General features: G+C 42.3%; 1 protein-coding gene across 2 annotated transcripts in view; it reads right to left on the reverse strand.

The window, feature by feature from the left end:
• Nucleotides 1-8,965: 8,965 nt before the first annotated feature.
• LOC115462393 (metabotropic glutamate receptor 6-like) overlaps nt 8,966-12,536 on the reverse strand; it is a 45,892-nt gene continuing 42,321 nt past the window's right edge. For both annotated transcript variants that reach the window (XM_030192401.1, XM_030192402.1), the window contains exon 9: nt 8,966-9,290. In XM_030192401.1, the coding sequence (XP_030048261.1) occupies nt 9,042-9,290 (249 nt within the window). In that variant the 3' untranslated portion in view covers nt 8,966-9,041. The remainder of the gene's footprint in view (nt 9,291-12,536) is intronic.

Consider the following 12,536-nt stretch of genomic DNA (forward strand, 5'->3'; position numbering starts at 1 on the left):
TTCAAACATGCATGGGATAAACACAAAGGAATCCTGTTTAGAAGGAGTAAACTGTTCTAAATCAGAAGTGCTCCCTTTGTCGGGGCATGGAGGAGACCCCGGAACAGCGGAACTGCCGATCCCATATGCCAAGGGGGCAATGCGGTATTTGGGTATTTTCCTCAGTACCAGTAAGGGGACGTTTTATAGGAAGAATGTGCTGGAGCCAATGGAACAAATGAGGCAGCTGTGTGCACGATGGAGGGACCTGCCGCTTTCTCTAATGGGGAGAATAGCTCTTGTAAAAATGATCTTACTGCCTAAAATTCTTTACCCCATACAGGTAGCACCTATCTGGGTTCTATGGAGAGAGAAGCGTTTGTTCCGCTCTGTTATTCGTTCATTTATATGGTGCGGAAAGGGGGCACGAATTGGGCATCAGAAACTCGCCCATAATAAGGGGGCGGGAGGCCTGGGTCTACCAGACCTATGTACGTATAATGTTGCAGCACTTATGTACTTTATTTTCGAGGGCTTGGCAGATCATTATAAGTTTTTACCCGCGGGGGGGTTGGAGGACTGGAGTCAACCATGGTCTTTCATAAATTTATTACACACGCGAACTGGCTCCGATCCTCAGATGAGGGATAAGCTGGCCTTTGTGAGACCTTTGAGGAGGGCTTGGATTTGGTGGAGAGAGTACCAACAAAAGTCACCTGACGCGTCCCCCTTTTTGGGTATGGTGGGTAATGCGGAGTTTCCAGCAGGTATGGGGTACTCGGTGTTCACCAAATGGCAGCGGGATGGGTGTAGGATTCTGGGCCATCTTTTAGTAGAAGGAGGGGGGATATGGAATCCTTTGATCAAATAAAAGAGAGGTGGGGTGTCCCTAACAAGAACATGTTGCAATATATCCAGGTGATGCACTATTACTCTTCTCTAAAGGGGACATATGGGGACAAATGGCTGTGGGGCCTATTGGACAAGGTGCTGCTCCGGACTCCCTATAAAGTAAATAGTCTCTCTACATGGTACAAGATCTTACAAATGCATTGCCCAGAGGGGGGTATGGAGAGGTTGGTAGGACACTGGAATGCAGAACTAGGTACAAACTACACACTTCAAACGTTTAATAAGCTCTTCCCTATACTATATGAAATGGTTAAGGCAGCAGACTTACAGGAAACACAATACAAGATTTTGCACAGAGCATATATTACTAAAGCCAAAGGGGCAATTATGGGATTATGGGGGGATGGTCAGTGTCTCAGATGCCAAAGGGGAGGGGGTACCTTTCTCCACTCTTTCCTCGAATGCCCAAGTCTCTCACTATGGAATGAAGCTTTTCAATTAATAGAGCAGATTACTCACAAACAGATGGAATGGGATTATGCTACACTGCTCCTAGGGGATCAAACTTTGTTGAAAGCACAGGGAATACTGAAACCGTGTAGGAGATTCATATATATGACCTTTCTGGTAGTAAAAAAGAACTATTTTAAAATTCTGGACCTCCTCCGAGAGTATACCAAGTGGAGTATGGAAGGCAAAGATGAGTGAAGTTGGCAAGCATGAGAACAGGATCTATGCTAAGTCCTTAAAGCCAGTAAACAAGCAATATTCAAAGGTGTGGACAGACTGCTTACAGAGGTTAAATTAGGGGAAGATGGGAGGGGGGGGGGGGATGGTTCCGAGAAGAGGAAGGGAGGAAAGGGAATGTATGGGTTATGCATGGTGTGAGAAGGTGTGGAAATGATTGTTATGGATGAGTTGAACAGAGGTGGGATATATGAAAAGCCAATGCAGACACAAAAATACGGGGATGAACTGTTTATGCCATGGGACACCCAGGTTTTCACAACAATGTTAATAAGGATGTGTATTGGTTGTATTTGAATGCATTCTTGATACTGTGGAAAGTGTTTGTGTACTGTATTGGCGACAATAAAAATTAACATTAAAAAAAGAAGGAAGGTTCCGTGGAATCTTAGCGGAGATTGGGTGGCGACACCAGTAATTGGAAACAAACCGGGAGCTGGGCAGACTTCTACGGTCTACACCCTGATCGTGACTGAATAGATAGGGATGGGCTGGAGTGTAAATTTTAAGGGGCTTCGATGTTAGCTTCAGAACTTAGTACAAGAACAGTACTGGGCAGACTTCTACGGTCTGTGCCCTGAGAAAGGCAAGGACAAATCAAACTCGGGTATATATATAAAGTGAGCACGGCAGGGCTGAATAATAGATTGACATCGTAGTACAGATGTTTCCCTTGAGAAAGCCTGCACGGCGAAACGGGACCCCGTCGGCATATTTAAAGTGAAGCTAAATTGCAACGGCAAAGACAACACTAAAAGATAAGTGTTGCCATAATGTTTCAGTGTGTTGATTAAAAATTATAGAAGGTTTTTTGAGCCAATGAAGATTTTATCCCAGTAAACAGGCATTTATATGCACTGATAACGGGAATACAGAGGCTTTTTCCTTCGAAAAAAGTTATAAACAGTTAAACACAGTTTAAACAACAAGTTGTATGAGCAAATGTTTATTGATTGAGCCACTACAGTTGGTAAAATTTCATTTGTTTCAAAAACAGTGGTATTGTCCTAATTTGTTTAGTAAATATATATAAAGTATCACATACCATGTAAAATGAGTTTATCTTGTTGGGCAGACTGGATGGACCATACAGGTCTTTATCTGCCGTCATTTACATTGCTACTACTACTTTTCATTTCTAAAGCGCTACTAGACGTACGCAGCGCTGTACACTTGAACATGAAGAGACAGTCCCTGCTCGACAGAGCTTACAATCTAATTAGGACAAACAGGACAAACAAGAGATAAGGGAATATTAAAGTGAGGATGATAAAATAAGGGCTCTGAACAAGTGAACAAGGGTTAGGAGTTAAAAGCAGCATCAAAAAGGTGGGCTTTTAGCTTAGATTTGAAGACTATATATATATAATTACAATAATACCACATCAGGCATTGCAATGACTTACTTAATAACAACTACAATAAAAACCAACATACATTTTAAAAAGATAATTCTCCTTCTCATACTTCACCTCCTAGTTTTCCCCTCCTGACCTTCTCTATTCTGCCACTTCACTGCATTGCATAGCTCTCTCTGGCCCCTCTTGTTTTAATCTCTCTTTGTCTCTCCTTCTTGCTTTTATCTTTATGATTTCCTTTGACCATTTCTCTTTTTTACCTTCACTAATTGCTTCCTGTCATTCTCTCTTCTCTTCAATCTCATCCCAGTGAGCATAGCTCGCATAGGCATGGACTACAGTCTCTAGTCACATTCTCCATCTGTTTCACAAGATGAGAGATGTGGTAGAGTGCCCTGGGGGCTGTTATTATGGGGAGCGGGAGGGGTACTTATATATTTATCCTGTGAGAGAGGGGCTTAGTTACAGGGACATGGTGTATTTCAGACAGAATCACAAGTCTAGTCCAGAGTCAGAGACAATACACTATTGGTGGTGGTAGGAGTGGGGTGGGGTTCTCAGTTCTAGACCCCCCCCCCTCCAATATTTCTGGAGTAAACAAGAGCTAGGGAATGCTATGGAAGACAGAGATCACTGCTCCTACCCTAGACCTGTGACTTGTCAGCAGAACATTATGAGGGTCCAGGTCTCCCAAAGAAGCTAGTCCTCTGGCCAAGGGGACACTCCACTAATACTGAGATGACCAGGCTGATTAAGACAGGTCACCATACAGTTTAAGGTCATCAGGAACAAATGACTCGGACCACTTATGGCACCATCATATCTGTGTGATGTACTATTCTTAAGGCAGGTAGAGAGGGAATGAATCATTGAAGGGAACAGGCTCGAAAGCAGTGCAGAGCAGAACTAGGATATTTCTTTTCACTGCCCACCACATAGCAAAGAGTTTTCAGGTTCTGGTATCATTTCAGTAACAGGGGCACAAACTTCTTCCACAACTGGACGTTTTGTGAAGTATCACAAAACTGCACAACCCCCTCCTCCCACACACTTGGCACTCATGTAGCAAACCAAGAGTCAAACATCAACAACCTTGTTCTACGGGCTATAGGAGTCCTTTTACTAAGGTGCGCTGAAAAATGGCCTGCGCTGATGCAGACGCGTGAAATGGATGCGCACAGGTCCATTTTTCAGCACATCTGCAAAAAAGGCCTTTTTGTTGGACCAAAATTGTTGTGCAAAGAAAAATAAAAAGGCTGCTTACTTATGTCAGATATACAAATACAAAAGCAGACTAAAATAAAAACAAAAACAAAATAAAGAATGACTCTTTATTGAAAACAATACTCAACGTGCCCACGTTTCGCCCTCAGGCTGCGTCAGGGGTAAAGGTCTAAATTCAAAACACAAAACGTGAAATCAGAATATTATGAAACATGTATATGATAAAATTATAATCACAATTTAAAACACAAAATATGAAATCAGCATATTGTAAAGGCAGGGCACATATATAATCATGAAATAAAACATCAAATCAATATAGTAAATACATTAACATATATATAAATATAAAATAGATAACATATTTAAATGAAATAAATTCCTATAATCATTACAAATATATAGATCTTAACATACTGTCTTAAAACATATTAATATACACAAATGATACTAAAAAACAATTATTAGTAATTGAAAATTGTCTAAAAGTAAACTTTTAATCAGAACATTAAAACACATATAAATTGCAAACAAATTAAATAATATTTACTACATTGATTGGATGTTTTATTTCATGATTATATATAAGTACATAAGTAATGCCATACTGGGAAAAGACCAAGGGTCCATCGAGCCCAGCATCCTGTCCACGACAGCGGCCAATCCAAGCCAAGGGCACCTGGCAAGCTTCCCAAACGTACAAACATTCTATACATGTTATTCCTGGAATTGTGGATTTTTCCCAAGTCCATTTAGTAGCGGTTTATGGACTTGTCCTTTAGGAAACCGTCCAACCCCTTTTTAAACTCTGCTAAGCTAACCACCTTCACCACTTTCTCTGGCAACGAATTCCAGAGTTTAATTACTCGTTGGGTGAAGAAAACTTTTCTCTGATTTGTTTTGAATTTACTACACTGTAGTTTCATCGCATGCCCCCTAGTCCTAGTATGTGTCAAGCCTTTACAATATGCTGATTTCATATTTTGTGTTTTAAATTGTGATTATAATTTTATCATATGCATGTTTCATAATATGCTGATTTCACATTTTGTGGTTTGAATTTAGATCTTTACCCCTGACGCAGCCTGAGGGCGAAACGTGAGCACATCGAGTATTGTTTTCAATAAAGATTCATTCTTTATTTTGTTTTTGTTTTTATTTTAGTCTGCTTTTGTGTTTGTATATCCAAAATTGATGTGCGGCAACATAAAATTGGCGCACATCCATTTTGAGCCTAAGACCTTACCGCCACCAATCGACTTAGCGGTAAGTTCTCACACATTAACTGGGTGGTACTCGTCAGCATGTGTACACTGCGAATTACTGCCCGGTTAGTGCCACACACCGGAAATTTTCCAGCACACGTACTGGATGTATATTAAAAACAAAATTACCGCCCAGGCCACGTGGTAGCAGGATGGTAGTTCCAGCTAAGCACGTGTTGGGTGCATGTAGGCACCTACGCGGCTTAGTAAAAGGGCCCCTTAGTGTGAAATGTTCAGATTCTATGCTAGATCTTCTTATTAGGTGTACCTTACTTTCTTACATTGTAGGATGTGCAGCTGTCACTCTGGGCACTGGTGTAGAGAATCAAACATATAAATGAGATGTGACCGACTCACCTGCAAATGCGCAGTAGAGTCCGAACGTTGAAAGAGCAACAGTCTAGAGGCGGGGTGACTCCGCCCCAAACACCTGTCGAGCTCCACTCCCCCTCCCTCTGAAGTTTACACGTTGTTACGTCGTACAGAGGCGGGGCGACTCTGCCCCGACCACCCGTCGAGTTCCATTCCCTCTCCCTCAGAATTGTAACGTCATCAAAATTACGTCGTCGGGGTTATGGCAGCAGGTGAAGGCAGTGAAAAGCGTGCGAGCTGCTCGGCTTTTCAGGAGCCTTCCCTTCCCTCTCTCAGCTGTGGTCCCGCCCTCCTGGAAACAGGAAATGAGGGCGGGACCAGAGCAGAGAGAGAGAAAGGAAGGCTCCTGAAGCGCACAGCTCGCATGCGTTTCACTGCTGCTGCCTGCTGCTGTAACCCAACGAGGTAAGATGACATTTACAATATGGAGGGAGGGGGACTGGAGCTCAGAAGGAGGGGGGAGGGAGGGGGCCTTGGAGGAGGGAGGGAGGGGGGCCTTGGAGCTGGGAGAGAGGGATGGAGCTGGGAAAGAGGGAGGGGGGCCTTGGAGCTAGGAGAGAGGGGGAGGGAGGGGGGCATTGGAGCTCGGGAGGGGGGATGGTCCTGGAGCTCGGAGGGGATGGTCCTTGAGCTCGGAGGGGATGGCCCTGGAACTCGGAGGTAGGGGTGGCCGGCCCTGAAGCTCAGAAGGAGCTCGGTGGGAGTAGCTAGGGTGGTGCGGGGCTAAGATGGGGCCCCATCAAATTGGTCTGCACTAATACGTGCCCGTTTTACAGGCTTAACGGCTAGTAAAGGTTTATAAAAGAATGTAGCTCCACACCTCTTAGCCTGATGATGGTGGGATCATCACAATAAGAGGGGCAGCAAGAGTGTGTAGTTCTCCATCAGCGAGTCCAGCACTCACAGGGCAAAAGCCTTGCTTAGAAATCAAAGCAACATTTTTACCTGCAGCTGTGGCCACTGTGGTTCACATTCAGCCCAAGGTCCGGGATTCTTATACAGAGAATTTAACATTCTATTTGAAGACAAATAAGATTGAGATCCTTGAACAGAAATGAGCTGCTTTCTTCACTCTGTTTGAGGAAATACCATAGGATATCATACATTCACTGATCTCTCCAGCAAAGTTATACGTTGGAACACCAGTATGGGGTATTGACTGATTATTGGCACACAAGCTGCACCTTTGTCATTGAAGGTTAATCCTTCTTCTCAGTGGAAAATCCACACTGAGGAGCCAGGAGATTGAGTCAGGGACTCTGTCCTGGACGGGTATTGAGTGCAAGCCCTTTACGCTGAGGTTTGCCTTTTAGTTTCTATTCTTTGGATCCCTCCCAATGTGGTCTGAAATTCTCATATGTTATAGGGTACTAGTATAATTGCCATAATTATTATTTTCCTTTTTCTGATTTTTCTAATAATGATGGAAAATGATTATTCAGGATTGTTCTCTTGATGTATATTATAAAACCTAATAAATATTTAAATAAGAAGTGATTTATGCATCAAAAATAGAGGAGTGTGGTAGCCGTGTTAGTCCACTCTTAAGGTTATCAATAGAAATCAAACAAAATAAAATATGGAAAAGAAAATAAGATGATACCTTTTTTATTGGACATAACTTAATACATTTCTTGATTAGCTTTCGAAGGTTGCCCTTCTTCGTCAGATCGGAAATAAGCAAAATCTTATTTCTTTTGCTTATTTCCGATCTCACGAAGAAGGGCAACCTTCGAAAGCTAATCAAGAAATGTATTAAGTTATGTCCAATAAAAAAGGTATCATCTTATTTTCTTTTCCATGTTTTATTTTGTTTGATTTCTATTGATATGCATCAAAAATAAAACCAATCACCTGGAATGTGATGGTGCTCATCAATACTGCACACATTTGCATAAAATATGATCCCTATTTGGAACTCATTGAGCTGGTCTTTGTGAACCTGATTTTATAACAAGATGCCTTGGTGAGAAGTCCAAAAGTATTTAGTTTACAGAGATGATATTAGAACCTACGGAGTACTTTTACGAAGCTGCGGCAAAAGGGGGCCCGCGCTGGCATCGAGGCCCCCTTTTACCGCAGCGGGTAAAAGGCAGGTCTTTGTTTTTTTCAAGAAATGGCCATTCAGCAAATGAAGCACTTGCCATGTGCCCATTTCGGGGGGGGGGCACTTAAGGGCTCCCATTCTAACCTGGCGGTAACTGGGAGCACATGGTACTGCCCGATTACCGCCGGGTACAAACCTGTGCTACAAAAATGTTCATATTTTTTCAGCACCAGAAATGGCATTACGGGGGGGGGGGGGGGGGGGGGGGGGGGGGGGGGGGGAGGGAGGGGAACTACTGCCGTGCTGTTGCGGTAGCCCGGCGGTACTTCCCTTTTAGCAAGCGGTCAGCCTGCGTTGGACTTACCACCACTTCGTGAAAGGTCCCCTAAGTGTCCTTAAAGTAGGCACATAGCAAAAGTGGCCGCTGCCGCTAACACAGGGCTCCTTTTACCATAGCTTAGTAAAAGGGCACCTTAGTAAGGCTTTTTCTGGATGGAAACAGGCTTTGCAGAAATTTACCTCCTGCAGCCAGTCAGTTTTTAATATGCAGGTATCATTTTCTTTTTTAGTCAGAAGTGCAAGTGCATGTGCGTGTGTGTGTGTGTGTGTGTGTGATTGGCTCCCCCAACTAGTGGACTACAACTAGGTAAAATGATATGGTTGTGTTTTGTATAATTTACTTGAAAGTTTGTTTTATCCTTTTGTCTCAGCTTTTCTGTAGAAGCATTATTGCTTGGTTTGTTATTGAAATAATTTCATAAATAAGAAATGCAATGTGACCAGAGACAATATTGACCTTCACCACAATCCAAGAACTATGGGGGTCCTTTACTATGCCGCTGTAGTGTTTTTAGCTTGTGGTAAACACCAAGATGCCCATAGGGATATAATTTCTACCGTGAGCTAAAAATACTAGTGCAGCTTAGTAAAAGACAAACTATATTTGTAATTTCCTGTGTACTTATTTCCATTTACTCCTTTGTCAGATTCCTTCTCTGTCTATATGGGTACAGTCTTTAATGAATCAAGACATTTTTTTATTACTTTTCCAGCATATCTATAAATTGTCATAATAATAGAATTTCTTGAATCAGAGAGAGAGAGAATGAATGAGACAAAAAGACAGATTAGGCAGAGAGGAATCACCATACACAAGAAGTTCAAGAGATCAAGACGAGGCCAGTTGGTACCCCTCGATCAATGTCCACTCGCTGGCCTTGCCTTGCCCTTGCTCTGGCCATTCTGTCTGTCATTGTCTTGCTTCTGGGAGAGACGTGCGGTGGTGGCAGCAGCAGCAGCCACTGCCTTGAAGCTACGTTTGCGTTTCTGGACATTCTGCTCCGGATGGAAAAGGATGACATAGGCCTTGGGGACGTACAGCATGCCCAGCGAAACTGAGGCACTCAGGCTCATGGATACCGTCAGTGTAGCTGTCTGGATGTAGATCTGCAGAGAACAGGCCACAGTTCATCACACAACTGAGAACAACAATGCTTTTTAATTTCTTTGTTAGTGGGGTGGGGGGGATAAGGAGAAAGTTTAACACCTGTGCCTAAAATGGAGGTGCCTTAGGGTTTGTAGCACTTTATAAGAGCATCTCATTTGGCTAAAGCACAGCTTTGAGATTATATCCACTAGCTGATGTCAGCATTGTGTTTCTCTTCTGTTTGACAGAGTAGGGCACAGGGGATTAAAACCACAGCTAAGATACAAATGCAAAAAAAAATGCAGTGTCATGTGTATGATGTGAGGAAATTCATGGGAACCTTATGCCATGGATGAGATACTGATGGCAACCTTGAGGTCTCCCACCTAATTGGGGCACAACTCTCAAGAAACCTTTAAACTGATAATGTTATGATCTTTTCATGGACAAACCTATTTTTTTTTACCGGCTGTCTCTTGAGTTGGCTGAGCAGGGAAGGAGGCTCCTCTTGCATCATCAGAGGAGCCAGGAGCTGGTGTCCTCACTGGAAGATCGGCTGAGGGATGGGGATGAGCACTCAGTCTCTTCAAACAATCTCTCCTTAGACTCTTGAGCACACCTTTCCCTGCTTGCAGTGCAGCCCCCCCCCCCCCCCCCCCCCCCCGGCCCCCCATCAATACACACATCAAATCACAGCTTAAGCAACTTCTAGCTTTCCAGGAAGAAGCTAGAACAAAGTCACAGCCGGAGTTGCCAACCACCAGTAAACTTTCTGAAGATATTTGAAGGACATTGCACAAAAACCTGTAAGTCACAAATATCACATTTTTGACAAAAGTAGTGCTTTTTCCTGTGAAAGCCATCATTCATAGGTTATATTATTGTTGTTTGCTTTGCATACATGTAACAAAGCAATGTCAGAATTACAAAAATAATGTGAAGACTACTGTCTAAAGCTTTTAACATTTTTTTTTTGCAACCACAATCAGGGTCAGTAAAATTTCCTTGTAAATGCCTGGTTACATATGAGAATTATTCCTATTTGTTTTTTGACCCTGCACATTTAGAGAATTTTCTTTCTATTAAGAATTTTTCAGATTTATAACATTGTGTGTGTGTGTGTGTGTGTGTGTGTGTTAGGGATAATGGGATCCTTTTACTAAGGCTTATTAACAGATTTAAGGCTAGATTCTATATATCGCACCTCAATTTCCGTATGGAAATCAAAGCATAATCTATAAAGTACGCTTTAATTTAGGTGTACATTATAGAATACACCACGTGCTGCTCCATGTGACTAAATTTAGTTGCGGTCAATTACGCCAAATAAAACCTGGTATAAATCCCGATGCCTGAATTAGGTGCGGAGCGGGTGTATTCTATAACAATGCGCATAGATTATAGAAATGCCCACCCATTCCACTCCCATAACCACGCACACATTTCAACTATGCAACTTTGAATTTACGATACAGAATACGTTTAGCAAGTAATAAACATAAATTCTAATTAATGCCAATTATTGCTGATAGTTGCTTGCTATCATCCAATTACCAGCACTGATTAGCTTGTTAACTAATTAAGTTATGTGCATTGTTATGGAATACGCTTCGAAAATCAAGGCACGATATATAGAATCCCAGGGTTAGTGCATGCTAAATGATAAGACACCTATTATGTTCTATGGGCATCTTATCATTTAGCGCACGCTAATTATTAGCATACCTTAGTAAAAGGACCCCCAAATTTATTTTGTGCCTGCTATAAATTCTTGTACTTTTGGGGGGACTTTTTGTAGCCGTGTTTTTTTTATGTATTTCTCTCCTTGACGTGGGTTACATTATATATTTTGTTTTACAAATTTTCTTTGATATTATATTTCTATTATATTTCTTTGTAATAGTTGTTTAATTCTCAATTTAAAAAAAAAACAATCAGGGTCAGTAGACCACTGCACTATTGTCTGTCCTTTTCCATTCACAAATTCCTCTCCCTTTGCATGTTTCATTTTTGTTACAGTTCATTTCCAGTTGCTGTCATCAGACTTTCATTTTTTTTTTTTTGTATTTTGTCAGGACAATACTACAGTTTAGTAATGGCCCACCATGTGGACTTAATAGGATTTTGCACAAACCCAAAGACACAATAAAATTTTGCAGTGGCTAATATGAAGACCTGACATGTTTTTCAGCAAAAGTAAGTAAGTGGATAATGAACAGCTCTATGAAAGAATACATCAGTAAGAAAGTCTCATTTTGTCCTTAAAGTGGACTTACCAGGTTCTTGCGCAACACCCTTTATTGACTTTACTAGCCGTTAAGCCCGTAACAACGGGCTACTTTTTTGTTTTCCTATGGCCTCCCCCCTCCACCAACCCTGCTCTCTCCCCTGCCCTCCCACCAGTGTCTGTTTCCCTCAGTTCCGCCCCCTCCTTCCCTCCCTGCTCCCTCCTCCTCCGATTTCCACGCCCATGTCCAAGCCCTCCTCCCTATTGGGCTGTACTGCTGGTGGAGGCGGGGCTTGGACTTCTACACTCTCAGCGTTCCAACTCTACTGCGCATTTGCAGGTGAGTTGGTCACTTGCCGTTTATATGTTTGATGGCAAGTCTGTTTTTAGCCATTTTTATGTACAGTCCATAAATATTTAGGCCATTGGCAACTGTGCTTGACATGATCATGTCTGATGATCTCAAGGGAGCCCGACTGAGAGGAGCATTTGAGTGCATAGAGAGGGGAGTAACCAGCAGACAGAGTTTTAGACATTCAATATCACTTTGAAATGTTTCTTCTTATGTATGTACTATGGACACAACCGAAGCACATGTTACAGAGAGATTTGTTTCATGCAACAGACATTTATCAGTATAAGGAGTGATCATGTGATACTCAGAAGCACACACACAGTTGTACTAAAAATACGGCATGTATATGTGCTTGTAATATATACACACACACACATATATGTACATACAAATATACATTAGGGATGAAGAACCAGAAAGCTTTTTTTTTCGTGTTGTTCCTTGCGTCGTTTAAGGGAATTATGTTTTGTTCAGGAGTTCACTCTCCTTTGTCGTCACAAGAGATGATACAAAACAAAAATTTCTTGGGCCTCCTTCCTGCCCAAAAAGACACCACCCCCACCCCCCCTACACACACACACACACACATGCACATACACACACTTTATCTGCAGCCCCTACCCCTTCTGTAGGCCCCCCAGCCTACCTGAATTCCTGGTGGTCCAGCAGAGGTCTGGGGGGAGG

The sequence above is a fragment of the Microcaecilia unicolor genome, chromosome 2 (assembly GCF_901765095.1).
Source record: "Microcaecilia unicolor chromosome 2, aMicUni1.1, whole genome shotgun sequence".
Taxonomy (NCBI): domain Eukaryota; kingdom Metazoa; phylum Chordata; class Amphibia; order Gymnophiona; family Siphonopidae; genus Microcaecilia; species Microcaecilia unicolor.